The following is a 27,977-nucleotide window of genomic DNA, read 5'->3' as shown; positions in this document are numbered from 1 at the left end:
GTGTTTCAGTTTCTTACAATAGTGAACGGATATTGTTCCCCAAATCTCCAGGCACATGGATGGACATACAAAAAGAATCGTTGGAAGGGTCCAACCTGGAGGAGGAAGCGTTATTATCTGGGGAATGGTTTTGTGGCATTCCCTAGGTGACATCGTCATTCTGAAAAGAACAGAAGATCACCGCAGGTATACATCTACCCTTGGGGCCGTGTCCACCCCAACATGCAGTTTGTTTTTTCCTGGCAGTGATGACATCTACCAGTAGGACAACGCAACGTATCACACAGCTCGCAGTGTATGAGTAAGCGGGTGTTTCGAAGAGCACCAGGGTGACTTTACCGTGCCTCCTTGACTACTGGACTCCCCTGATTGAACTAAACTCAGTCGAAAATCTGTGAGACCACCTCCATTGGGCTGTTCGCGCCTTGGGTTCTCAACCTAGAAAACTAGGGCAGCTGGCCATGGAGCTGGAATCTGCATGGCTCCACATCCCGGTTGATACCTTCATGGACCTCACTGACCTTCACTTCTCGTAGCTGTTCGCGCTGAAAGAGGTGGTTATTCAGGCATTTGACAGGTGGTCACACTAACTGAGACTGGACAGTGTAACGGCACATGACTTTTTTTTATCCAGATCATTAACGCCGTTTCTGCGCAGCACAAAACAGCACGATCACACGAGTTTTTCACCACCAACTTAGGCTCAAAATGGCTCAAATGGCCCTAAGCACTATGGGACTTAACGTCTGAGGTCATCAGTCCCCTACACTTAGAACTACTTAAACCTGACTAACCTAAGGACATCACACACATCCATGCCCGAGGCAGGATTCGAACCTGCGACCGTAGCAGCAGCGCAGTTCTGGACTGAAGTGCCAAGAACCGCTCGGCCACAGCGGCCGGCTAATACTTCATCCAAAGCTGTCCCCATCTGACGTTCCAAATAAACCATAAGTCTGTCCAGCTGCTTTCCGGGTTCTGTATGTGTCATAATGTACTCATACTGAGCGCCAACTTCGTAAATTAATTCATCACTATAGTCATAGTCTGCAGATGAATGAACAGCGACAATTTCATAATCCTAAATCATATAGTAGCTAGTCAGTTACGTTTCATTAACTCGCTTGTCTAAGACCATTGACACATTAACAAATTCTCCAACGAAATCTTTTTTTAAGATTTGTCCTTCACCCATCCTGTGTAGTGCATCTAACTTTTGGTCCAGGGAAACAACCACCTACTTCTTCTTTGGTACTAATTTATACTCATTACGATCGGGGGCAGTACAATACATTTATTGATTTACTAGCTGACGAACACGGCATTTGCCGGGTATAGATTTTGGCAATTTTCTATCACAAACGAAAGCAGAGATGAACTCTGATTGCAGTGAAGTGTGCAAGGAGTTTAATTTTCATGTATTCATGAGAAGATCTTTGAAATCATGAAACAGTAGTGCAAATAAATATGCATAATGTACAAATACATAACTAAATTATCCAAATTAAGAAACATGGTGCTGGACAAGTTCTGCACGCTTAGCGCAGCTACTTTGCTTGTCTACAACGCGAATTTGTCAACGTTTCTACGGCAACGACTCTTCATAGCTCTGCATAACTTGTCCAGCACCATTTTTCTTAATTTGGGTAATTTAGTTATGTATTTGTACATTATGCATATTTATTTGCACTACTGTTTCATGATTTCAAAGATCTTCTCATGAATACATGAAAATTAAACTCCTTGCACACTTCACTGCAATCAGAGTTCATCTCTGCTTTCGTTTGTGATAGAAAATTGCCAAAATCTATACCCGGCAAATGCCGTGTTCGTCAGCTAGTAAATCAATAAATGTATTGTACTGCCCCCGATCGTAATGAGTATAAATTAGTACCAAAGAAGAAGTAGGTGGTTGTTTCCCTGGACCAAAAGTTAGATGCACTACACAGGATGGGTGAAGGACAAATCTTAAAAAAAGATTTCGTTGGAGAATTTGTTAATGTGTCAATGGTCTTAGACAAGCGAGTTAATGAAACGTAACTGACTAGCTACTATATGATTTAGGATTATGAAATTGTCGCTGTTCATTCATCTGCAGACTATGACTATAGTGATGAATTAATTTACGAAGTTGGCGCTCAGTATGAGTACATTATGACACATACAGAACCCAGAAAGCAGCTGGACAGGCTTATGGTTTATTTGGAACGTCAGATGGGGACAGCTTTGGATGAAGTATTAGCCGGCCGCTGTGACCGAGCGGTTCTTGGCACTTCAGTCCAAAACTGCGCTGCTGCTACGGTCGCAGGTTCGAATCCTGCCTCGGGCATGGATGTGTGTGATGTCCTTAAGTTAGTCAGGTTTAAGCCATCTACATCTACATCCATACTCAGCAAGCCACCTGACGGTGTGTGGCGGAGGGTACCTTGAGTACCTCTATCGGTTCTCCCTTCTATTCCAGTCTCGTATTGTTCGTGGAAAGAAGGATTGTCGGTATGCCTCTGTGTGGGCTCAAATCTCCCTGATTTTATCCTCATGGTCTCTTCGCGAGATATGCGTAGGAGGGAGCAACATACTGCTTGACTCCTCGGTGAAGGTATGTTCTCGAAACTTCAACAAAAGCCCGTACCGAGCGTCTCTCCTGCAGAGTCTTCCACTGGAGTTTATCTATCATCTCCGTACCGCTTTCGCGATTACTAAATGATCCTGTAACGAAGCGCACTGCTCTCCGTTGGAACTTCTCTATCTTTTCTATCAACCCTATCTGGTACGGATCCCACACTGCTGAGCAGTATTCAAGCAGTGGGCGAACAAGTGTACTGTAGCCTACTTCCTTTGTTTTCGGATTGCATTTCCTTAGGATTCTTCCAATTAATCTCAGTCTGGCATCTGCTTTACCGACGATCAACTTTATATGATCATTCCATTTTAAATCACTCCCAATGCGCACTCCCAGATAATTTATGGAATTAACTGCTTCCAGTTGCTGACTTGCTATATTGTAGCTAAATGATGAGGGATCTTTCTTTCTATGTATTTGCAGCACATTACACTTGTCTAAATTGAGATTCAATTGCCATTCCCTTCACCATGCGTCAATTCGTTGCAGATCCTCCTACATTTCAGTACAATTTTCCATTGTTACAACCTCTCGATACACCTCAGCATCATCTGCAAAAAGCCTCAGTGAACTTCAGTTGTCATCCAGAAGGTCATTTGTGTATATTGTGAATAGCAACGGTCCTGCGACAGTCCCCTGCGGCACACCTGAAATCACTCTTACTTCGGAAGACTTCTCTCCACTGAGAATGACATGCTGCGTTCTGTTATCTAGGAACTCTTCAATCCAATCACGCATCACAGCTGAGCGCTGTCCAAAGAGTTGTCAGGTGTCAGATATTTCCTTAATTTGACTCGACTGTACAAGTGTCAGTGATATAACAACGGAGAAATGAACAAGCTGGTTCAAAGTAGCACACGAAATACAGCGTCCTGTTTCTGAGTTGACGACCATTCAAGAAAACTATGGCAGACCTATTTCCCTTGTACCATTACATCCGGAATGGTGTGAGAAGCAGATGGAGGTAATTCTGATCCGCGTACTCTTATGGAACAGAAATGTAATTTTAACGAGAGTCCTCTTCCGTGCGTTGTTTGAGAAAGTGTTGTGGGTGGTGAGTGACATATACGTTTAAGCTATAAAAATGGAGAAATGAACCTACTGGTTCAAAGTAAGATATACAAGACAGCATCCAATCTATTTCTAGGGTGACGACAAGTGTAGAAAACAATGGGGAGCATACTTCCTGTGTACTATTACATCTGGAGTGGTGTATGAAGCTGATGAGGTTATTTTGGTCCATGTACTGTGGCTTGTGGAACGCAAATGTATTTTTAATGAGGGTCTTGTTTCACGACTTGTTTGAGAAAGTGCTGTAGGTGGTGACGTGTGTGTGTGTGTGCGTGTGAGAGAGAGAGAGAGAGAGAGAGAAGTAGTTTCTTTAGAGGGGACGGCTACGTGATGCGGCGTGCGGAGAGGACAGAACTCTCGGAGACAGCCTGCCCACCGGCTTCTGGAGAGGCCAATCAGCCGCTGCTTCACTGGCGCCCCTTGAGAGGGCGCTCTTTCAGCCTACGCAGACCAAGAGTGGAGAACAGGAGAGGAGAGGAGCAAGAAGAGGAGTTGGGAGAAGAGGAGGAGGAGGAAGAGAGTGGTTTTCACTTAGCGGATCCACAGCCGCCTATGCTCACACTCATCCTACATATACCAACCGGCCAGACAGCCAACGTGAATTTAAAAGCACATCACGCATAAAAGATATGGGATTCATTTTTTCCTCATTCTTTTCCTTTATCAGTCAAACTAAATTTAAATATTCTTCTCTAACAGTACATCTCCAGTGCTTTCCTTCTCTTCTGTTCCAGTTTTCTCATAGTCCATGTTTCACTACCGAGCAATGCTGTTCCCTGGACGTACAATCTAGGAAATTTCTGCTTCAAATTACGGCCTATACTATTAAACATCTCTTGGGCAAAAATGCCCTTTTTGCCACTATTTCAGTGGTTTATCTATATAAACACTAATAACAGTTCATCATTGCTGATAAATTTTGATTTTGGAAAACTTAAATTTATGATTTCCTGACCAAAGAGTGTGCTCTACTACCGTTAATTTTTCTACTTCCCCAAGTCAGTGAAGGCTAATGTGTTCTTCCAAAAGTGTATTACCACACCTCTTTTTAGTTCTGATGTAGACCTCACACAAGTATACACTATTTTGTAACAACTCACATGCCAACAGACCAGGTCATTCATGGTTTACAGCTCTGAGGGCTTGACATAATTTCTTTGTTGGCCTAAAAACTGACCTGGTGTTACATTTCTATAAAATCTTTCTGAATTGATCAGTTATTTTTTAATATATATACTAAGATGGTATCTGTCCTTTCGGACATGTCCGAAAGAACAGATACCATCGGTGAGCATGCAGCTCGTTAGAATGAAATTACAATGAAATGAACACCCTTAGCTGCTTACAGGCGTTGACATACGTCAACGGGGACCGATGAAAATGTGTGCCTCGACCGGGACTCGAACAAGGGATCTCCTGCTTACATGGCAGACGCTGTATCCATCTGAGCCACCGAGGACACAGAGGACAGCGCGACTGCAGGGATTTATCTCTGACACGCCTCCCGTGAAACTCACATTCTCAACGGCCATTTGACCATCTTCTTCTTCTGTGCAAATGCACAAACAGTGCCCGAACTCTTACGGGAATCGGCAACGCGCCTACCTCCGTGCGTCATTGCTTATTTTGCTGCCTAGGTAGTAGAATTCCTCAACTTCATCTACTTTGTGACCATCAATCCTTATGTAAAGTTTCTCGATGTTCTCATTTCTATTTCTCCTTATTTTCGTCTTTCTTCGATTTTCCATCAATCCGTATTCTGTACTCATCAGACTATTCATTCCATTCAGGACACCATCCAATTTCTCTACTGAACCTTTCTTCTATATCCATCATTGCTTCTTCGATGTACAGATTGGACAGTAGGGGCGAAAGACTACTCCCCTCTTGTACACCCTTTTTAATCCGATCATTTCGTTCTTGGTCGTCCACTCTTATTATTCCCTCCTGGCCCTTGTACATATTGTGTATTACCCATCTCTAGAATTCGAACATCTTGCACTGTTGTACATTGTCGAACTCTTTTTCCAGGTTGACAAATCGTATGACCATGTCCCGATTTTTCTTTAATCTTGCTTGTATTATCAACCGCAACGTCAGAATTGCCTCTCTCGTGTCTTTACCTTTCCTAAAGCCGACCTGATCGTCACCTAACACATCCTCAATTTTCTTTTACAATCCAGCTGTTAAGCTGATTTTTCTATAATTCCGCACTTGTCAGCACTTGCACCCTTGGGAACTGTGTGGATGATACTGTATTTTTAAGAAAGTCAGATGATGTGTCACCAGTCTCATACATTCTGCACATCAACATCTTCTCGATCTGTTTCCACTTCGTCAAATGATTTCAGAAATTCTGATGGGGTGTTATCTATACCCTCTGCCTGATTTGATGTTAAATTCTCCAACGCTCTATTAAATTCTGATTCTAAATCTTTTCTAAATCGATACGTGGTTCTTCTTCTATCACACCTGACAAATCTTCCCTTCAATGTACTCTTTCCACCTATCCGCTCTCTCCTCTGCATTTAACAGTAGAATTCCCGTTACACTCTTAATGTCACACTCCTTGCCGTAGCTTACTCCAATTTTAGCACAATTTCGAACGTCTTGCACCATTTTATATTATTAAACTCATATTCTAGATCGACAAATCCCACGATCCTGTCTTGATTTTTATACAGTGTTGCTTCTACTTAGATACATGAGCCGATAATCTAATTGTGCGATGATTCTGGCACTCATTGGCTCTTGGTATCGTCGGAATTGTGTAGATGACATTTTACTAACATCTAAAGATATATCACCACTTCCACCAGGGATTTTAGCAATTCCGGCGAATTGTTATCTATCCCTTAATCTCGCCGTCAAAAACTCTTTTAGTCTAATATGAATCCGCTAGCTTCTCCATAGCGGTGCCGGTTTCTTCTTCTATGAGTCTTTCAACCTATCCGCTCTCTCCTCTAACAGTGGAATTACCATTGTTGTTGTCACATTTGATTCTAATGTCACCGAAGATTGTTCTGGCTTTTCTATGTGCTTAATCAATTCTTCCGACGATCGCTTCTTTTCCTACTTTTTGACATTTTTCCTGTAGCCATTTCGCCTTAACTTCCCTGAACTTCCCATTTATTTCATTCCTTACAATCCAATTTCTCATTTCGGAATTTCTGTTTAACCGTGATTTGCTCCAGCTGAAATCTTCTCGTTTCTCTTGATCTTTTCCAAGTATGCCTCCTCCTTTTATAATTCTTGAAAGAGTGTTCCTCATTACTAGATGAAATTTTTCTCGTTTCTCATTCCTACTACCAATTCCATATTTCCACAACCCTTTCTTCTACTACTTCCCACACCACCGCATTCAAGGCCCCATAACTGTTAGATTTTTATCCCCCCTTACGTACTGAATTACTCATGAAGCATTATCAAATACTTCATTTATCTCCTCACCTTCTGCTTGGGACGTACGCGTTTATACCTGAACTACTGTCGACGGTGATCGTCGATTCCGATGAGAACAATTCTACCTGTGAACTGTTCACAATAGCTCACCCTTTGCCCCACCTCCCTTTTGTAACGAATCACACTCCCGTTACACTATTTGCTGCTGCTGTTTATATTATCTGATATTCGTCGGACCAGAAACCCTTGTCATCTTTCCATTTCAAGTCACTTAGCCCTGCTATATCTCGACTGACCCTTAGAATTTCCCTTTACAGGATTTCTAGCTTCCCTACCTCGTTCAAACTTCTGAAATTCCACGCGCTGACTTGTAAAATGTTACCCGTTCGTTGGCTTTTCCATGTTTTTCTCATGGTCACCTGCCTCTTTGGCAGTCCCCTCCCTGATATTTGAATGGAGGACTAGTCCACAATCTTTGGACAATGGAGAGATCACCATGACAGTGGTTCAATTAGAGGATACATGTCCTCTCATAAGTACTAATTTACCTTCCTGAAGACACGGTACAAGGACCAGAATTACTGTATCGGCTTTCTAGTTAACGCTCAGACACTACAATGGAAGAAAGTGCCAGGTATAAGCGACGCACAAAAACTAATTTAGCAGTTTTATTTTAGGTGCATAAATGAGATGTAACAATGCTAAACACTAATTAAATATTGACTTGTCGTTAAGTGCAACACACACGCAGTTGAAATGATAACCAGTAATTTCCATCTTCTTTTTTTAAAGAAACGAACTCCCATGTATATAACACCGAGTGAAATGGTACAGTGGTCGCATACTGGACTCGCATTCCTGAGGATGACGTTTCAAACACTCCTCTGGACATCAACATTTAGGTTTTGTGTTATTTCCCAAAATGTCTCTAGCAAATGCAGGGGTGGTTCCTTTACATGGGCACACCCTATTTCCCTCCGCAATCTTCCGTAACACAAGCTTCTGCTCCGTCTCTATATTCAAACTGAAAGTACATTTTGTTACCACTACAGAATGACCTCATTGTAGACAAGGCACTGAATACTAATCTTCCCTTTTTACTTGTACGAAACTGTTTCAAGGGTCTGATTGCATATGACGCAGCGTCTTCTATATTTGACGTGAAGCGTGTGAACCCTTAAAGAGAGAAAATTTTAAGAAATGGTTTAAAATTACATTTACAGTTTTATGAAGATCATTAAGAGCACTTATTTTCAAAAACTGGAAGCGTATAATCTGAGTAATGACCACTACGTTATATGAAAACCTAATTTTTTACGTTTCTCAATGTTTATGCTGTGAAATACTGGCAACAAACGACAATTCAGGTTGGTGTATAGAATGTATAATGCTGGCCATGTACAATAGCACTTTTCGAAAAACATCACCCACACAGAACCGAAGATAACAAGAGCAGAAAAATGCGAGTCTATTGCACAGTCACCATTACGACTCATGCATCCAAGCTGCTGACAAGAATAGTGTACAGAAGAAGTGAGCGGAAAACTATCTGTTACATGACGACCACTTTGGATTTAGGAAAGGTGAAGGCAACAAAAAGGCAGTTCTAACATTGAGGTTGATAATCGGAGCAAGACTGAAGAAAAATCACGACAAGTTTATAGGATTTTTTGAGTTGGGAAAAGATTCCGACAGTGTAAAGTGGTGTAAATTGTTTAATAACCTAGGAAATATAAGGGTAGGCTGCAGTGAAAGACGGGTAATACACATTATGTACTAGAACCAAGGGGAAAAAATAAGACTGGATGACCAGTAATGAAGTTCTCGGATCAGAAAGAGTGTAAGACAGGGACACAGTATTTCGCCCCTACTGTTCAAACTGTACATGGAAAAAGCAATAAGGAAAATAAAGGGAAACTTCAAGGGTGGGACTAAAATTTAAGGTGAAAGGATTTCAATGATATGACATTATTATCCTGAGTGAGAGCGAAGAGGAATGGTTTGAACAGTCTAATGTGTAGAGAATATGGAAGCGAGAGTAAACCGAAGAAAGACGAACGTAGTGAGAAATAGCAGAAATGATAATAGCGAGAAACTTTACATCGGAACTGGGGATCACGAAGTAGAACAAATTAGGCAGTCCAGCTACGTTGGAGATAATATAACTGATGATGAACGGAGCAAGGAGGATATTAAAGCGGACTAGCACTGGCCACATGCGTATTCCTGATCAAGAGAAATCTACTAGTATGAAACGCAGGCCTTAATTTGAGGAACATATTTCTGAAAAAATGCGTTGGCAGCCCAGCACTGCACGGTAGTGAAAGATGCACTGTGGGAAATGTGGAACAGAAGCGAACCGAAGCATTTGAGATGCGGTGCTTCTGACGAATGGCGAAAATTAGGTTGACTGATAAGGTAAAGATGAGACGTTTATCCGCAGAATAGGTGAGGAAACGAATATACTGAAAACACTGACAAGAGGAGGGGACAGGATGGTAGGAAATGTGTTAAGACATCAGGGAATGACCTCCACGGTACTAGAGGGAGCTGTAGAGGATAGAAGCTGCAGAAGAAGAAAGAGGATGGCTTACATCAAGCAAGTAACTGAGAAAGTAATTTGCAATTTATACTCTGAAATGAACGCAAACCACTCACAAGAGCGATGATTCGAAAAAAAAAAAAAAATGTAAACTACGTGTCGTCCATCGTTGTAAGTTAGCACGTACATTCAGTGGTATTCACTGAAGCGACAAAGAAGAAACTGGTATAGGCACGCCTATTCGAGAGATAAGTAAACAGGTGGAATACGGCGCTGCGGTCGGCCACGCCTGTATAAGGCAACAAGTGTCTAGCGCAGTTGTCCGATCTGTTACTGCTTCCACAAGGAGAGAATATGAAGATTTAAGTGAGTCTGAAGGTGGTGTTACAGTCGGTGTAACGAGATGAAGCAGAGCATCTCCGAGGTAGCGATGAAAGGGGATTTTCCCGTGCGACCATTCCACGAGTGTACCGTGAATATCAGGAATCCGGTACATTACGACTGAAGAGAATCGTTCAGCGTGACAGAAATGAAACCCTTCCACAAATTGCTGTAAATTTCAATGCTGGGCCATCAGCAATGCGACACCCAACATTTCCAGAATTGCTACAGAGAGGCTCCAGGAATACTCCTCTGAGTTGAAACACATCCACTGGCCACCAAACGACCCAGGCATGAACATTATTGAGCATGTCTGGGATGCCTTGCAACGTGACGTTCAGAAGACATCTCCACCCCCTCGTACTCTTAAGTGCTTATAGACAGCGCTGGAGGATTGATGGTGTCAGTTCCCTCCAACACTACTTCAGGCATGAGTCGAATCGATGCCGCCTCGTGTTGTGGCACATCTCGTTGTGGGCCTACGCGATATTAGACAGGTGTACTAGTTTCTTTGGCTCTTAAGTGTATGTGCACTATATCTGGAAAATATGTTACGAATACAGTTACGAGCAAAAAAAATAATAAATTAGTGTGTGGTGCTTAAAGCTGAAGCTTTATGGCATTAACGGCGAAAATGTAATTTGTAGACCCTTTTTCCTTTCATAATTTCGTGGGCTGATGGGGGATGCCATGGAGGAAAGGTTTCGGAAATGTTTGAAATTAGGGGTAAAGTTGGTTGGATGTCGCATATTGCTCTCTTTCTCTTATACTACATGTATGGTTAATCTCCTCACCATGAGTTATGTTGCCTTACCGTGTGAAACTTTTAAAGTAAATTTTAACTGTTAAAGACTATATTACGATAACATTTTACATTTTTAAATTCCGTCATTAACCATTGTTGTTGTTGTGGTCATCAGTCCTGAGACAGGTTTGATGCAGCTCTCCATTCTATTCTATCCCGTGCAAGCTTCTTCATCTCCCAGTAGCTACTGCAGCCTACATCCTTCTGAATCTGCTTAGTGTATTCATCTCGTGGTCTTCCTCTACGATTTTTACCCTCCACGCTGCCCTCCAACACTAAACTGGTGATCCCTTGATGCCTCAGAACATGTCCTACCAACCGATCCCTTCTTCTAGTCAAGTTGTGCCACAAACTCCTCTTCTTCCCAATTCTGTTCAATACCCCCCCCACCCATGAACCATGGACCTTGCTGTTGGTGGGGAGACTTGCGTGCCTCAGCGATTCAGATAGCCGTACCGTAGGTGCAACCACAACGGAGGGTTATCTGTTGAGAGGCCAGACAAACGTGTGGTTCCTGAAGAGGGGCAGCAGCCTTTTCAGTAGTTGCAAGGGCAACAGTCTGGATGATTGACTGATCTGGCCTTGTAACAATAACCAAAACGGCCTTGCTGTGCTGGTACTGCAAACGGCTGAAAGCAAGGGGAAACTACAGCCGTAATTTTTCCCGAGGGCATGCAGCTTTACTGTATGATTAAATGATGATGGCGTCCTCTTGGGTAAAATATTCCGGAGGTAAAATAGTCCCCCATTCGGATCTCCGGGCGGGGACTACTCAAGAGGATGTCGTTATCAGGAGAAAGAAAACTGGCGTTCTACGGGTCGGAGCGTGGAATGTCAGATCCCTTAATCGGGCAGGTAGGTTAGAAAATTTAAAAAGGGAAATTGATAGGTTAAAGTTAGATATAGTGGGAATTAGTGAAGTTCGGTGGCAGGAGGAACAAGACTTCTGGTCAGGTGACTACAGGGTTATAAACACAAAATCAAATAGGGGTAATGCAGGAGTAGGTTTAATAATCAATAGGAAAATAGGAATGCGGGTAAGCTACTACAAACAGCATAGTGAACGCATTATTGTGGCCAAGATAGATACGAAGCCCACACCTATTACAGAAGTACAAGTTTATATGCCAACAAGCTCTGCAGATGACGAAGAAATCGAAGAAATGTATGATGAAATAAAAGAAATTATTCAGTAGTGAAGGGAGACGAAAATTTAATAGTCATGGGTGACTGGAATTCGAGTGTAGGAAAATGGAGAGAAGGAAACATAGTAGGTGAATATGGATTGGGGCTAAGAAATGAAAGAGGAAGCCGCCTGGTAGAATTTTGCACAGAGCATAACTTAATCATAGCTAACACTTGGTTTAAGAATCATGAAAGAAGGTTGTATACATGGAAGAACCCTGGAGATACTAAAAGGTATCAGATAGATTATATAATGGTAAGACAGATTTAGGAACCAGGTTTTAAATTGTAAGACATTTCCAGGGGCAGATGTGGACTCTGACCACAATCTATTGGTTATGACCTGTAGATTAAAACTGAAGAAACTGCAAAAAGGTGGGAATTTAATGAGATGGGACCTGAATAAACTGAAAGAACCAGAGGTTGTACAGAGTTTCAGGGAGAGCATAAGGGAACAATTGACAGGAATGGGGGGAAAGAAATACAGTAAAAGAAGAATGGGTAGCTATGAGGGATGGAATAGTGAAGGCAGCAGAGGATCAAGTAGGTAAAAAGACGAGGTCTAGTAGAAATCCTTGGGTAACAGAAGAAATATTGAATTTAATTGATGAAAGGAGAAAATATAAAAATGCAGTAAATGAAGCAGGCAAAAAGGAATACAAACGTCTCAAAAATGAGATCGACAGGAAGTGCAAAATGGCTAAGCAGGGATGGCTAGAGGACAAATGTAAGGATGTAGAGGCTTATCTCACTAGGGGTAAGATAGATACTGCCTACAGGAAAATTAAAGAGACCTTTGGAGATAAGAGAACGACTTGTATGAATATCAAGAGCTCAGATGGAAACCCAGTTCTAAGCAAGGAAGGGAAAGCAGAAAGGTGGAAGGAGTATATAGAGGGTCTATACAAGGGCGATGTACTTGAGGACAATATTATGGAAATGGAAGAGGATGTAGATGAAGATGAAATGGGAGATACGATACTGCGTGAAGAGTTTGACAGAGCACTGAAAGACCTGAGTCGAAACAAGGCCCCCGGAGTAGACAACATTCCATTGGAACTACTGACGGCCTTGGGAGAGCCAGTCCTGACAAAACTCTACCATCTGGTGAGCAAGATGTATGAAACAGGCGAAATACCCTCAGACTTCAAGAAGAATATAATAATTCCAATCCCAAAGAAAGCAGGTGTTGACAGATGTGAAAATTACCGAACTATCAGTTTAATAAGTCACAGCTGCAAAATACTAACACGAATTCTTTACAGACGAATGGAAAAACTAGTAGAAGCCAACCTCGGGGAAGATCAGTTTGGATTCCGTAGAAACACTGGAACACGTGAGGCAATACTGACCTTACGACTTATCTTAGAAGAAAGATTAAGGAAAGGCAAACCTACGTTTCTAGCATTTGTAGACTTAGAGAAAGGTTTTGACAATGTTGACTTTAATACTCTCTTTCAAATTCTTAAGTTGGCAGGGGTAAAATACAGGGAGCGAAAGGCTATTTACAATTTGTACAGAAACCAGATGGCAGTCATAAGAGTCGAGGGACATGAAAGGGAAGCAGAGGTTGGGAAGGGAGTAAGACAATGTTGTAGCCTCTCCCCGATGTTGTTCAACCTGTATATTGAGCATGCAGTAAAGGAAACAAAAGAAAAATTCGGAGTAGGTATTAAAATCCATGGAGAAGAAATAAAAACTTTGAGGTTCGCCGATGACATTGTAATTCTGTCAGAGACAGCAAAGGACTTGGAAGAGCAGTTGAATGGAATGGACAGTGTCTTGAAAGGAGGATGTAAGATGAACATCAACAAAAGCAAAACGAGGATAATGGAATGTAGTCGAATTAAGTCGGGTGATGCTGAGGGAATTAGATTAGGAAATGAGACACTTAAAGTAGTAAAGGAGTTTTGCTATTTGGGGAGCAAAATAACTGATGATGGTCGAAGTAGAGAGGATATAAAATCTAGACTGGCAATGGCAAGGAAATCGTTTCTGAAGAAGAGAAATTTGTTAACATCCAGTATAGATTTAAGTGTCAGGAAGTCGTTTCTGAAAGTATTTGTATGGAGTGTAGCCATGTATGGAAGTGAAACATGGACGATAAATAGTTTGGATAAGAAGAGAATAGAAGCTTTCGAAATGTGGTGCTACAGAATAATGTTGAAGATAAGGTGGGTAGATCACGTAACTAATGAGGAGGTATTGAATAGGACTGGGGAGAAGAGAAGTTTGTGGCACAACTTGACTAGAAGAAGGGATCGGTTGGTAGGACATGTTCTGAGGCATCAAGGGATCACAAATTTAGCATTGGAGGGCAGCGTGGAGGGTAAAAATCATAAAGGAAGACCAAGAGATGGATACACTAAGCAGATTCAGAAGGATGTAGGCTGCAGTAGATACTGGGAGATGAAGAAGCTTGCACAGGATAGAGTAGCATGGAGAGCTGCATCAAACCAGTCTCAGGACTGAAGACCACAACAACAACAACCTCCTCATTAGTTATGTGATCTACCCATCTAATCTTCAGCATTCTTCTGTAGCACCACATTTCGAAAGCTTGTAGTCTCTTCTTGTCCAAACTATTTATCGTTCATGTTTCACTTCCATGCATGGCTACACTCCATACAAATACTTTCAGAAACGACTTCCTGACACTTAAATCAATACTTAACAAATTTCTCTTCTTCAGAAACGCTTTCCTTGCCATTGCCAGTCTACATTTTATATCCTCTCTACTTCGACCATCATCAGTTATTTTGCCCCGCAAATAGCAAAACACCTTTACTACTTTAAGTGTCTCAATCCTAATCTAATTCCCTCAGCATCACCCGACTTAATTCGACTACATTTCATTATCCTCGTTTTGCTTTTGTTGATGTTCATCTTATACCCTCCTTTCAAGACACTGTGTATTCCGTTCAACTGCTCTTCCGAGTCCTTTGCTGTCTCTGACAGAATTACAATGTCATCGGCGGGCCTCACAGGTTTTATTTCTTCTCCATGGATTTTAATATCTACTCCGAACTTTTCTTTTGTTTCCTTTACTGCTTGGTCAATATACAGATTGAATAGCACCGGCGAGAGGCTACAACCCTGCCTCACTCCCTTGCCAACCACAGCTTGCCTTTCATGTCCTTCGACTCTTATAACTGCCGTCTGCTTTCAGTTCAAACTGTAAATAGCCTTTCGCTCCCTGTATTTTACCCATGCCACCTTCAGAATTTGAAAGAGAGTATTTCATTCAACAATGTCAAACGCTTTCTCTAAGTATACAAATGCTAGAAGCGTCAGTTTCTCTTTCCCTAATCTATATTCTAAGATAAGTCGTAGGGTCAGTATTGCCTCACGTGTTCCAACATTTCTACGGAAACATTAACCATAACGAAAATCAAATTTTTGTTGCTCCTGGAGGCTGTTAGACAACAAGCAACTGGGACTGAGTGCCTATAGCCGTTCATAATAGCAGATTCCCCGAACAGAGAAGAGTATCACTAATACAAGACTAATAATATTTTTATTTTTATTTAGGCGTAAGACGGAGTCACACCATTTTAACTGCGGCCATTACCAAATGCTTTTCCTCGGTGGTATCGTGGATGGTCCTTATAATTGCTGTGTGCTGCGCTGCAAACATGCACTTTCTACGCATATCACAATAATTAACAGCTGACTTTTATTCTGTCGTTCACAGTGCGGCGCGGCATGCTACTTTTTACTTCCCTGCCAGCGTCCATCAATGTTCATTTGCCTAACTTAAATCTGTAGTAGAAAATACTAGACCACTACTGTCTATTGTAGGTCGCAACATACATAGAATTGTCCGGTGATGTGGCTAGCTTCTGAAATAAAAGTTTTAACTTGTCAATATAAATTTTCAGGTGTATTTTTACGATAAACACCACAGTTAATACTGCCAAGTCTGTACTAAGTGGCAACACAATGTAAAGTCCACACGCACACCACAAAATTAATGTACAAGGCCAATTCTCTCATCTGTCAAATAGCAAAGCTAGCGTCTCCTATCTTGCTCCTGAGATGCCTTCCTCTTCATCTATCTCTATTAGCCACGCAATCTTCTTTTTCCTTTATATTTCCTTAATTATGTTTCATCATGTCTCTCTATTCCTCTCCTGCCTTCACCATGAGTCTCCCTCATACTCCCTGCTGCCAGCACTCCTATCTAAAATCTATCTCTTCAATAATGTCTAATTATAACAGTACTTGTGATCTAAGAATCTATATGTATGTATTTTTCCAGGTGTACCTTTCAAATTGTTTATTTCACTTTTTATACTAGATGTAGTTTAACATGCCTACTAAAACATATGAATGTAAAATAAGTAGAATGCCCGGTTAGATGTAAGAGAGGGCCTGATGGCCCTAATCTTGCCAGGTTAAATAAATCAATAAATAAAATAAATAAACAATCACACACATAGCCAGTTTATGGTATTTACGCCCGTTACCGAAGTTAATAGAGTTCACTAGATCGTTTAGTTGTGAAAATGCTCGCTCAAATGTTGTGCACTCAGCTCTGCACGTAATACCTGTTCCAGTCTTAGATCGCACAACACGCCATGCGGTTTTAACTAACAGTCAAAAGCAATTATTTTGATATTCCGTCCGAAATTCCACACGACTTCCACTATACCGTTCACTTAAATACACTTTGTACTAATTCGCGAACTCGTAATTAGCATTTTCCGCGATTTTACAGTACTTTCGTCGGAGCTGCTGTCAATGACATGATACTCGTTCGAACCCTCAGCCCCGACCCCCATAGATCACACAGAGGCTTTGTTCCCAGCATAGATTGGCGCGAGCCTGCATTTTTCTGATTGGCTGATATCACAATCAGCAAATCAGGTTGCAGTATTATCCCGCGCTAACCCGCGCTTTACTTCAATGACCAATCATAGTAAAACATTTCTTTCTATGGCAATTGCTAAATAAATAAATTTAGAAAAGTGTCAAATATAAAATTACTCCTTCTGAAATTACCGATTACTTTATGTTCTACTCACGATTTATTAGTACCCTACACTGACTGCACATTTAATTATAGTAACTCACCTGTATAGTTTAACTGGTACTTCGTGAATAAACAAAACAATTTTCATTTACTTCTGTTCTTCTTCACTTATACAACACTCACACTGCTAATTAATACGCATATAAAACAATTGTAATTATGCAAATACATTAAATATTAATCAAATATAACTTTACAACATTGTTTTGACTACGATTGCTAGCACTTTCCGTCAACTGCTCACCTCTGCCACCTACTAGTACAACTACATGTAGCTCTGTAACTCAGGTCCACGTCAGCTGGTGACATCTGTCGATGACTCATGCCTATAACGATACCGTCATAACAAGTGACAGGAGCGATGCGAAGGTGCTACGCTTCAACAAGTGGAAGGGAGCAATGGTGTTCTTCTCTCTATCTCACGAGTAGTAAAGCAGCTGTGCAGAGCAGTACTCACCATGAAGATGTTGTAGTAGAGGAAGACCATGATGATGCAGGGGATGTAGAAGGAGGAGAGGGAGCTGTAGATGATGAAGTCGGAGTTGTAGAAGAGGCAGAGGTCGGGCCGGCGGTCGGGCGTGTTGTTGAGGCCCAGCACGATGGGGCTGCCGATGGCGGCGCTGATCATCCACACCAGCGCGATCGTCAGCCACACGCGCCGGCTGTTGCGGTGCTTGGCGTACTTGATGGGCTGCGTCACCGCGATGTACCTGCGAAAGGAGCACAACACTGGGTGATCAGTGTTCCCAGTCCCAAACACCCAACTTCTCAAGGGTTCTGGTGAGAGGGATTGGCTTTATCAGCCTGATGTACCTGCCGCAGCAATAGGACGCAGTCATGAGGCTCCGTAGTGTTTATGACACCTGGTACCGACAGCCGACTCACCAAGGTCTCTGAGGATAGGGATGGGCTGCACCAGCGTTATGTACGTGCAACAGTAACGGAGATACAACTACAAGTGGACAGAGAGTAAAGTGTCCCCAGATTCCGATAGGAAACTCTTCAAGGGTTCTGATGAAATGGATGGACTGCATCACCTCAATGTATATGCTGCAATAATACAACCCCACCATGACACTCCATAGTGTATGCCGCAGCTCCCAACAGCCAACTCGTCAAGAGTCTAGGTGATATACTGTAAAAGTAAGACAACAGCAGTCACAAGAGGACTGAGAGTACAGGGTCGCCAGTTTTCGACCAGCAGCTATTCAAGCGTTCTCTTAAAAAAGATGGACTCGTATCCGTGATTATTTGCTACAGCTATACAGTGCAGCCACGAGACTCCATAATATACATTGACCCCAGCATACGACATCCAACTCTGGGGGCTGGGAGGGACTGCCTCTATGTGGTATCGCTGCCAAAGAAAGACAGCAATAAACAGGACACAGAATATAGTGTCCCCAGCACCTAATACGATTCAGGTGAAATGGAATAGGTTGCACGAAGGCGATGTACCTGCAGAAGCAACATAATGCAGCTATGAGACTTCACGGGGTATGTTGACATCAGCTTCCAAAATCTGATACACCAGAGACTTTGGGGAATGTGACACGCTTCATCTATGTGATATGGCCACCAAAGCAAGACAGCAGCAATCATAATAGGACAGGGAGTACTGTGCCCTCAGCTCCCTACAGGCAACTGTTCAAGCGTTCTGGTAAAGTCGATTGAGTGCATCACCATGAAGTACATGCTGCAGGATTGATAGCGTCTAGGTGATATACTGTGAAAGTAAGACAACAGCAGTCACAAGAGGACTGAGAGTACAGGGTCGCCAGTTTTCGACAGGCAGCTATTCAAGCGTTCTGCTGAAAGTGATGGACTCGTATCCGTGATTATTTGCTACAGCAATACAGTGCAGCCACAAGACTCCTTAAATTACATTGACCCCAGCATACGACACCCAATAATGGGGGATGGGAGGGACTGCCTCTATGTGGTATCGCTGCCAAAGAAAGACAACAATAAAGAGGACACAGAATACAGTGTCCCCAGCTCCTAATACGATTCAGGTGACATGGAATAGGTTGCACGAAGGCGATGTACCTGCTCAAGCAACATAATGCAGCTATGAGGCTTCACAGGGTATGTTGACATCAGCTTCCAAAATCTGATTCACCAGAGATTTTGGGGAATGTGACACGCTTCATCGATGTGATATGGCCACCAAAGCAAGACAGCAGCAATCATAATAGGACAGGGAGTACTGTGCCTTCAGCTCCCTACAGGCAGCTGTTCAAGGGTTCTGGTGGAATCGATGGACTGCATGACCATGATGTACATGCTGCAGCAATACTGAGACAGGATTGGTAGCGTCTATGTGATATAGTGTAGAAGTAAGACAACAGCAGTTACAAGAGGACGGAAAATACAGTCTACCCATCTTCCAATTGCCAACTCTTCAAGGGTTCTGGTGAAATCTGTCGACTGCATCACCATGATGTACATGCTGAAGTAATACAAAACAGCCATGGTACTCTATAGCGTATGCTGACACCAGCTCGCCACAGCGAACTCATCAGAGGTTCTGGGGGATAGGATTGGTAGCGTCTACTTGATATATTGTAAAAGTAAGACAACAGCAGTCATAAGAGGACAAAAAGTACAGTGGCCCCAGCTTCCAACAGGTTGACCTTCAGAGGCTTCTGACGAATAGATAAACTGCATCGCAGCGTTGTTCCTGTCGGATTAACACAATGGAGCCAAGAGACTCCATAGCGTACACTGACCTCAGCTTCCACCAGATAAGTCAGGAGGGGTTCTGGGGGACAGGGCTGGCAGTGTCTACGTGATATACTGCAAACGTAAGACACCAAGAAGTACTTCCCATAGTGACACAGCCGAACCACTTAGCCTGTGGTGTCCAACAAAGACTGTGGTGTCCAACAGATAAGTGTACTAGGATACAGGGGAATGACATGGACTGAATCACTGCGATGTACTTATCTCAATAACCCAACGGCAGTCACTAGAACGCGAGGTCTACAGTATCCTATACATATAGTACTGTATAATCACTGGACAAAAACAGCGACGAGACAGACCCTAATAACTGCACGTGTATCCTATTATCACTGGTTCTGTACAAAATTGTGTCCAAGGCATCAACAGACTAGAACAAGAAATGTAACGTGAGTACCAAGCATTCAGAAAACGAAGTCCATGTGCTGAGCACAGTTGGAACTTGTGAAGAGTCCTTAAGGATCAGACAGACGAACAATACTGTGGGCACGTTTGTGGACTTTAAGAAGGCCTACTACTCCATAGATCGGCTGACTCTTTATAACATACTAGAGGAACATGGAATATGTAGAAACACTAGGGCCCTTGTACAGTAACCACTGCATCCAAAGTAAAATTTATGGGAGAAATGTCAGAAACATTCAAACACAGAAGTATCAGACAAGGAGATGGTCTCTCACAACATTTATTCAAAAGGATCTTGAACCAAATCAACAAACAATGGGAACAGAAATTAAAGGGGATTTACGTAGGAGGAACGTTTGTAAACAAAAGAATTATAAAAACCTCTAGCGTTTGCAGATGCCATGGCAATAGTAACAACAGGTAAGGAGCACAGGAAGCACTGGAATACTTACATGAAATTTAGTCAAAACAAGTCTGCTGATATCATACGATGAAAGAATGAACAGTACCACAGAAGCCATGTACACAAAATACGGAAAGGTTAGCAGAGTCCCAAAACTCCAATATCTACGTTACTATATACAAATAGGAGAATTAAACAAAGCGCCGGCCGGTGTGGCCGAGCAGTTCTAGGCGCTACAGTCTGGAACCGATGCGACCGCTACGGTCGCAGGTTCGAATCCTGCCTAGGGCATGGATTTATGTGATGTCCTTAGGTTAGTTAGGTTTAACTAGTTCTGAGTTCTAGGGCACTGATGACCTCAGAGGTTAAGTCCTATAGTGCTCGGAAACATTTTTTTGAATTAAATAAAGCATCCAACGTGGATACGACAAGAAAACTTCAGGAAGAAGACAAACTCACAATGACACATTACAGTCAAAGGAACATATCAAGATAGGAAAAACTCAGGAACTGCAACACAGTTTTAAAGCACTCTACGCATCAGAATCTACTACAAACAGCAACAGGTGTCATGAAACGTGAAATCCTCAGAAAATGTTTGGAGCAATACACCACGATGATATGTGGACGATGAAACCAACCAAACCATTATACGAAAATATAAACAGCCCTAAAATAATGAAAAGTAAAAAAAAAAAGATGTTCGTCAAGAAATAGAAGAAGACCTTACCCATGCAAATCCACAGGATCTGTAGCATATGTCAGTGTATCTTTTCTTAACTGTCGACAACGTTATTACTTTCTGCGCCGCAACGGGTTAGCCAAGACAACGCCGACTTAAGCGCATCAGGGGAACACGCCCTACCAGTCGTGTGCTCGCGTGAGCTGCGACCCAGTCACCGGGGTTGGGCAAGGCGTGGAACATTGCCACGCTATTCTGTGTTGCGGCCGTGTGAGACACTTCTTCCTGGCTCCTTTTAATTCACTTGCGTTGTATGCTATCTAAGCTTGGTTGGGTGAGTGCCGACTTGTGAGCTTCTGAGATTTCAGTGGTTTCTACAGTGAAGACGTAGTACGCGTTTGCAAGTGAATATCTCGCGAGCTATGTTGTTGTTCATAGCTAATTAAGTGAGGTAGAAATCTATTGTTTCTCTTTTTTTCAACTTATATTTCATTTAACTGTTGGACCATCGATAACAATAAGTGTTTTGCAGAAATACATCGCATTCTTAAAAGTACTTCTACTATCGTACTCATCATTTAAAGTCGTTAAAATAGTACCTGCAGATTTTACTTAATTGCAGTCTTTTATTGATAAATTTTTATGTTACTTTCATAATCCACAATTGCCGAGTGATAGAAACCTTCGACTATTCGATTCATGTGTGTATTCTTATCGTATACTGCAGACTCACCAGTATTTGGCCTGTAATGCGGCAACTATTTATCCCAGACCCTAGACAACGGAACCAGCCAAAACTTTCAATATCGCAACGTTGAGTCCGTGGGTACATAGTTGAGGGCAACCACCACCAGTACACATTTATTGTGAAAGCCCGCAGCTGTTAACTTGGCGAAGCGTCGGGAGAAGAAAAGTTTTCCTGAGTTGGTTAAGCGAAAACTCCTAAAGCTTTTTTAAACATTTTCTATTTCTCAACATTTAGCTACAATATAGCAGGTCAGCAACTGGAAGCAGTTCATTCCATAAATTATCCGGGAGTAGGCATTAGGAGTGATTTAAAATGGAATGATCATTTAAAGTTGATCGTCGGTAAAGCAGATGCTAGATACATTGGAAGAATCCTAAGGAAATGCAATCCGAAAACAAAGGAAGTAGGTTACAGTACACTTGCTAACCCACTGCTTGAATATTACTCAACAGTGTGGGATCCGTACCAGATAGGGTTGTTAGAAGAGATTGAGAAAATCCAACGGAGTGCAGCGCGCTTCGTTACAGGATCATTTAGTAATCGCGAAAGCGTTACGGAGATGATAGATAAACTCCAGTGGAAGACTTTGCAGGAGAGACGCTCAGTAGCTCGGCACGGGCTTTTGTTGAAGTTTCGAGAACATACCTTCACCGAGCAGTCAAGCAGTACATTGGTCCCTCCTACGTATATCTCGCGAAGAGACAATGAGGATAAAATGAGAGAGATTAGAGCCCACACAGAGGCATACCGACAATCTTTCTTTCCAGGAACAATACGAGACTGGAATAGAAGGGAGAACCGATAGAGGTACTCAAAGTACCCTACGCCACACACCGTCAGGTGGTTTGCGGAGTATGCATGTAGATGTAAATGGTCACCCCGACTACGAACACAGTGCTCCCAGTGAGAGACCACTTTGTCCATACCGACAATGTAGAATGTTTGACTTAACTGACGAAGCGACAACCTCAATTCCGCCTGCGCCGCGTCATCACTATCAGAGTGAAGTCCTCGAAGGTGTTCTTTAAGTATTCGAAACAGATGGTAGTCGGATGGGGCCAAGTCGGGGCTGTTCGGAGGTTGGCCGATGACAGTGAAGAGACGGATTGTAGCAGCGCTCGTGTGTGGTCTGGCATTTTCATGCGGAAGAAGAGGGTGGTCAAAGTGCGGACGAGCTCTTAGGATTCGAAACGCGATACTGAACTCTGTTTCCGACGCGCCGACATAGTAACCAAACAGACCGCAATCATTTCTGTTAAAATTCAGAGCCCTCTGGCGGTATAGGGTTGAAAACACGTAGACATGAAAAATTAAGACGTAGAAACTTAATAGAGTTTGTTTTATTTAAAAATCTTTAAGAGTTTCCACGTAAAAAACTTCGGAATCATTATTTTTCAGCACATCATTATAGTTTATTATCTCAGCTGGATGCCTTTTATAACTATTCTTTTTCTTTATCTCAAGATTTTAAACCTGGCTGAAACAGCAACCGTTGAAATTCTTCACGGTAAATGATGACAGCCAAAACAGTTGCAGGATATAGATTTATTAGAATTCTTGACCACGGTTTCGGTATTTATAAATATACCTTCATCAGAAGTAAAATACCTAAACTCACATCCTGCAATGGAGATTAATAAAACAATTGTGCCAAAGGCGTCGTGAGTATATAATATTTATATATACCGAAACCGTGGTCAAGAATTTTAATAAATCTTAATCCTGCAACTGTTTTGGCTGTCATCATTTACCGTGAACTTTTCGTTTATTGTGATAATTCAAGGGATGCCAAAGCAGAACATAGCTTTAGTCGCACTTAACCTCAGGTCTTTTTTGCTTATATTACGCTGTAACCTTTTCAAATTGTTTCAGAGTATAACGGGAGCACTAGGTCTTCCATTATTTAAAGAGGTATGTTCAAATGGTTCAAACGGCTCTGAGCACTATGGGACTTAACATCTGAGGTCATCAGTCCCCTAGAACTTAGAACTACTTAAACCTAACTAACCTAAGGACATCACACACATCCATGCCCGAGGCAGGATTCGAACCTGCGACGTCAGCAACAGCGAAGTTCCGGCCTGAAGAGCCTAGAACCGCTCGATCACAGCGGCCGGCTAAAGAGGTATGTATAACTGTTGTCTGCCCCGTTTCTGTACAGCTAAATTTTACCAATTGTCTAAATAGGTATTTTTTCGATATAAATGGTCCTTAAACCTATATATATATATATATATATATATATATATATATATATATATATATATATATATATATAGGGTGTTTCAAAAATGACCGGTATATTTGAAACGGCAATAAAAACTAAACAAGCAGTGATATATATATATATATATATATATATATATATATATATATATATCATTTATTATGCAGACTAATTGTTGATCGTATCTAGAATGAAATTTTCACTCTACAGCGGAGTGTGCGCTGATGTGAAACTTCCTGGCAGATTAAAACTGTGTGCGGAGCGAGACTCGAACTCGGGACGTTTGCCTTTCGCGGGCAAGTGCTCTACCAACTTAGCTACCCAAGCACGACTCACGCCCCGTCCTCACAGCTTTACTTCTGCCAGTACCTCGTCTCCTACCTTCCAAACTTTACAGAAGCTCTTCTGCGAATCTTGCAGAACTAGAACTTCTGAAAGAAAGGATATTGCGGAGACATGGCTTAGCCACAGCCTACGGGATGTTTCCAGAATGAGATTTTCACTCTGAAGGCGAGGTACTGGCAGAAATAAAGCTGTGAGGACGGGGCGTGAGTCGTGCTTGGGTAGCTCAGTTGGTAAATCACTTGCCCGCGAAAGGCAAAGCTCCCGAGTTCGAGTCTCGGTGTGGCACTCAGTTTTGATCTGCCAGGAAGTTCCATATCAGCGCACACTCCGCTGCGGAGTGAAAATCTCATTCTGGAAACATCCCCTAGGCTGCGGGTAAGTCATGTCCCCACAATATCCTTTCTTTCAGGAGTGCTAGTTCTGCAAGGTTCGCAGGAGAGCTTCTGTGAAGTTTGGAAGGTAGGAGGCGAGGTACTGGCACAAGTAAAGCTGTGAGGACGGGGCATGAGTCGTGCTTGGGTAGCTCAGTTGGTAGAGCACTTTCCCGCGAAAGCCAAAGGTCCGGAGTTCGAGTCTCGGTCCACACACAGTTTTAATCTGCCAGGAAGTTTCAATTGTTGATCGTATTCCTTGGTTCCTTTGGGAGTGCTATGTCAACAGCTATGAAGCTAATTATTTCAGAAATACATTCTTTAATTAAATACTAAGATCTGTTTTCCAGGAAATTCTATGTGGCGTTTCAATAAAACTGTTTGTGAAAAACTGCTCTTATCCACGGCATGAGATCTTACCACTCAAAACCAACTGTCTAATTCCTATCTGAATCAGTAGGTAAAGAATCGACGAAAGAGGCAAATTCGGAAGCAAAATTATTGACACGAAATTTTGAAATAAAAGCAAGGAGTGAACCGGGGAAAATGCGGAGAGAAGAAAGGAAAGATGAGGACTGTTCAAGAATGAAGGAATGCTACACGCTGCCATCACTGGTACCGAAGCTGAACCATCTTTCGTCTGAACGCACAACACACCTCCGGTTTGTCCTCCAATGAGCTCTCGCTTGACATCGCTCTAGTAGCAAATGACGGTTGTTTGGGGTCTGTGGAATGCAAGCTACAGGGACTGTAGCGGTGTCCACCTCTGCTCATATTGTTGCTCTAGGACGCAATAGACACCCGCCAAACACGATGGTCTTCCCTCTTGGTAGGTACTGTCACGTGGCCGTCTGGATCCAGGTCCTCTTGCGACTGCACATTCTCGTGACGAACGTGGCAGGAGTCACGTAAGCTATGTGATCAAAAGTATCCGGACAACGCCAAAAGCATACTTGTTTTTTCATATTAGGTGCATTGTGTTGTCACCTACTGCCAGGTACTCCATTTTAGCGACTTCAGTAGTCATTAGACATCGTGGGAGAGCAGAATGGGGCGCTCCCTGGTCAGGTTAATATCACTTGTGTCATACGTCTGTATCCGAGATTTCCACACTCGTAGACATCCCTAACTCTACTGTTTCCGATTTGAAAGTGAAGTGAAAACGTGAAGGGTCACGTACAGCACAAAAGCGTACAGGCCGACCTCGTCTGTTGACTGTCACAGACCGCAGACAGTTGAAGAGAGTCGTCATGTGCAATCGGCAGACATCTATCCAGACCATAATGCAGGAATTCCAAACTGCATCAAGATCCACTGTAAGTACTATAACAGTTAGATAATAGGTAAAAAAACTGGGATTTCATGGGCGAGCGGCTGCTCATAAGCCACACATCACGCCAGTAAATGCCAAACGACGCCTCGCTTGGTGTAACGTAAACATTGGACGATTCAACAGTGGAAAAACGTTGTGTGGAGTGACGAATCACGTTACACAATGTGGCGATCCGACGGCAGTGTGAGGGTATGGCGAATGCCCGGTGAACGTCACCTGCCTGCGTGTATAGTGGCAACAGTAAAGTTCGGAGATGGTGGTGTTACGGTGTGGTCGTGTTTTTGATGGAGGGGGCTTTCACCCCTTGTTGATTTGCGTGGCCACAGGCCTACATTGATGTTTTAAGCACCTTCTTGCTTCCCACTGCTGATGAGGACTTCGGGGATGAGGGTTGCAGCTTTCAAGACGATCAGCACCTGTTCATAATTCACGGCCTTTGGCGGAGTGGTTACACGACAATAACATACCTGTAATGGATTGGCCTGCACAGAGTCCTGGCCTGAATCCTACAGAACACTCTTGGGATGTTTTGGAACGCCAAATACATACTAGGTTTCACCGAACGACATCGATACCTTTCCTCAGTGCAGCACTCCGCGAAGAATGCGCTGCCATTCCCCTGCACCTGACTGAACGCATGCCTGCAAAAGCGGAATCTATCCTCAAGGCTGAGGATAGGCCAACACCATACTGAATTCCAACATTACCGATGGAGGGCGCCATCAACTTGTAAGTCATTTTCAGCCATGCGTCCGGATACCTTTGATGACATAGTGTAGAATTGTGGTTTTCCTGCCAAGTCACAGAAGGAACATCCAGATTATCGAAGACCTCGTTGGAAATCAGTGGGCTGTGGATAATGACGTCTTTGTCGCCTTAAAGGTATTCTTGACTAACATCAACTCACCAAGACCAACCTCATCGCTCACGTTACTGCGTGTATTTAAAGCAAACCTGATCTGCATTCTCATGGTGTTGCCAATAGCGCTCTTTCATACTATTGGAGAGAAATCGGAATAGACGTAATCTTTCAGATGTAGAAACACGTCTAGGAACTTTCACGTGAGTCGTATAACTCCCTTTGGCGTTGCGATTTTTTTCCTTCAGTGTATTATCAGTTAATTATACTGAAGCTCCAATTACAGAGATATTAAACTCGCAGAATACGTCTCTGCGGTCGGCAACACCTACATCAGACAACAGGTGTCTGGAGCCGTTATTTCATCGGTTAGTGCTGCCACAATGGCAGGTTATCAGTATTTAAGTGAGTTTGAACGTGGTGTTATAATCGGTGCCTCTCCAAGGCAGCGATGAAGTGGGTATTTTCCGGTATGACCATTTCACAAGGGTATCGTGAATACTAGGAATTCGGTAAAACATCAAATGTCCGACATCGCTGCAGCCGGAAAAAGATCCTGCAAGAACGAGACAAACGGCGACTGGAGACAATCGTTCAACGTAACAGAAGTGCAACCTTTCCGCACATTGCTGCAGATTTCAATGCTGGGCCATCGAAAAGTGACAATGCGCACCATTCAACGAAACATCACCGATATGGGCCTTTGGAGCCGAAGGTCCACTCGTGTATATATGATGACAGTGCTACACAAAGCCTTACGCCTCTCCTGGTCCCGTCAACATCGACATTGGACTGTTGACGACTGGAAACATGTTGGC

At 42.7% G+C, this 27,977-nt stretch overlaps 1 protein-coding gene across 1 annotated transcript in view; it reads right to left on the bottom strand.

Annotated features, from left to right (window-relative positions):
* LOC126209838 (dopamine D2-like receptor) overlaps positions 1-27,977 on the bottom strand; it is a 243,849-nt gene that overhangs the window by 65,577 nt on the left and 150,295 nt on the right. Inside the window, exon 3 of the mRNA XM_049938968.1 lies at positions 17,499-17,751. Within this exon, the coding sequence (XP_049794925.1) occupies positions 17,499-17,751 (253 nt within the window). The remainder of the gene's footprint in view (positions 1-17,498; positions 17,752-27,977) is intronic.

Source organism: Schistocerca nitens, chromosome 10, assembly GCF_023898315.1.
Source record: "Schistocerca nitens isolate TAMUIC-IGC-003100 chromosome 10, iqSchNite1.1, whole genome shotgun sequence".
Taxonomy (NCBI): domain Eukaryota; kingdom Metazoa; phylum Arthropoda; class Insecta; order Orthoptera; family Acrididae; genus Schistocerca; species Schistocerca nitens.
This window is presented reverse-complemented; position numbering and strand designations above follow the sequence as displayed.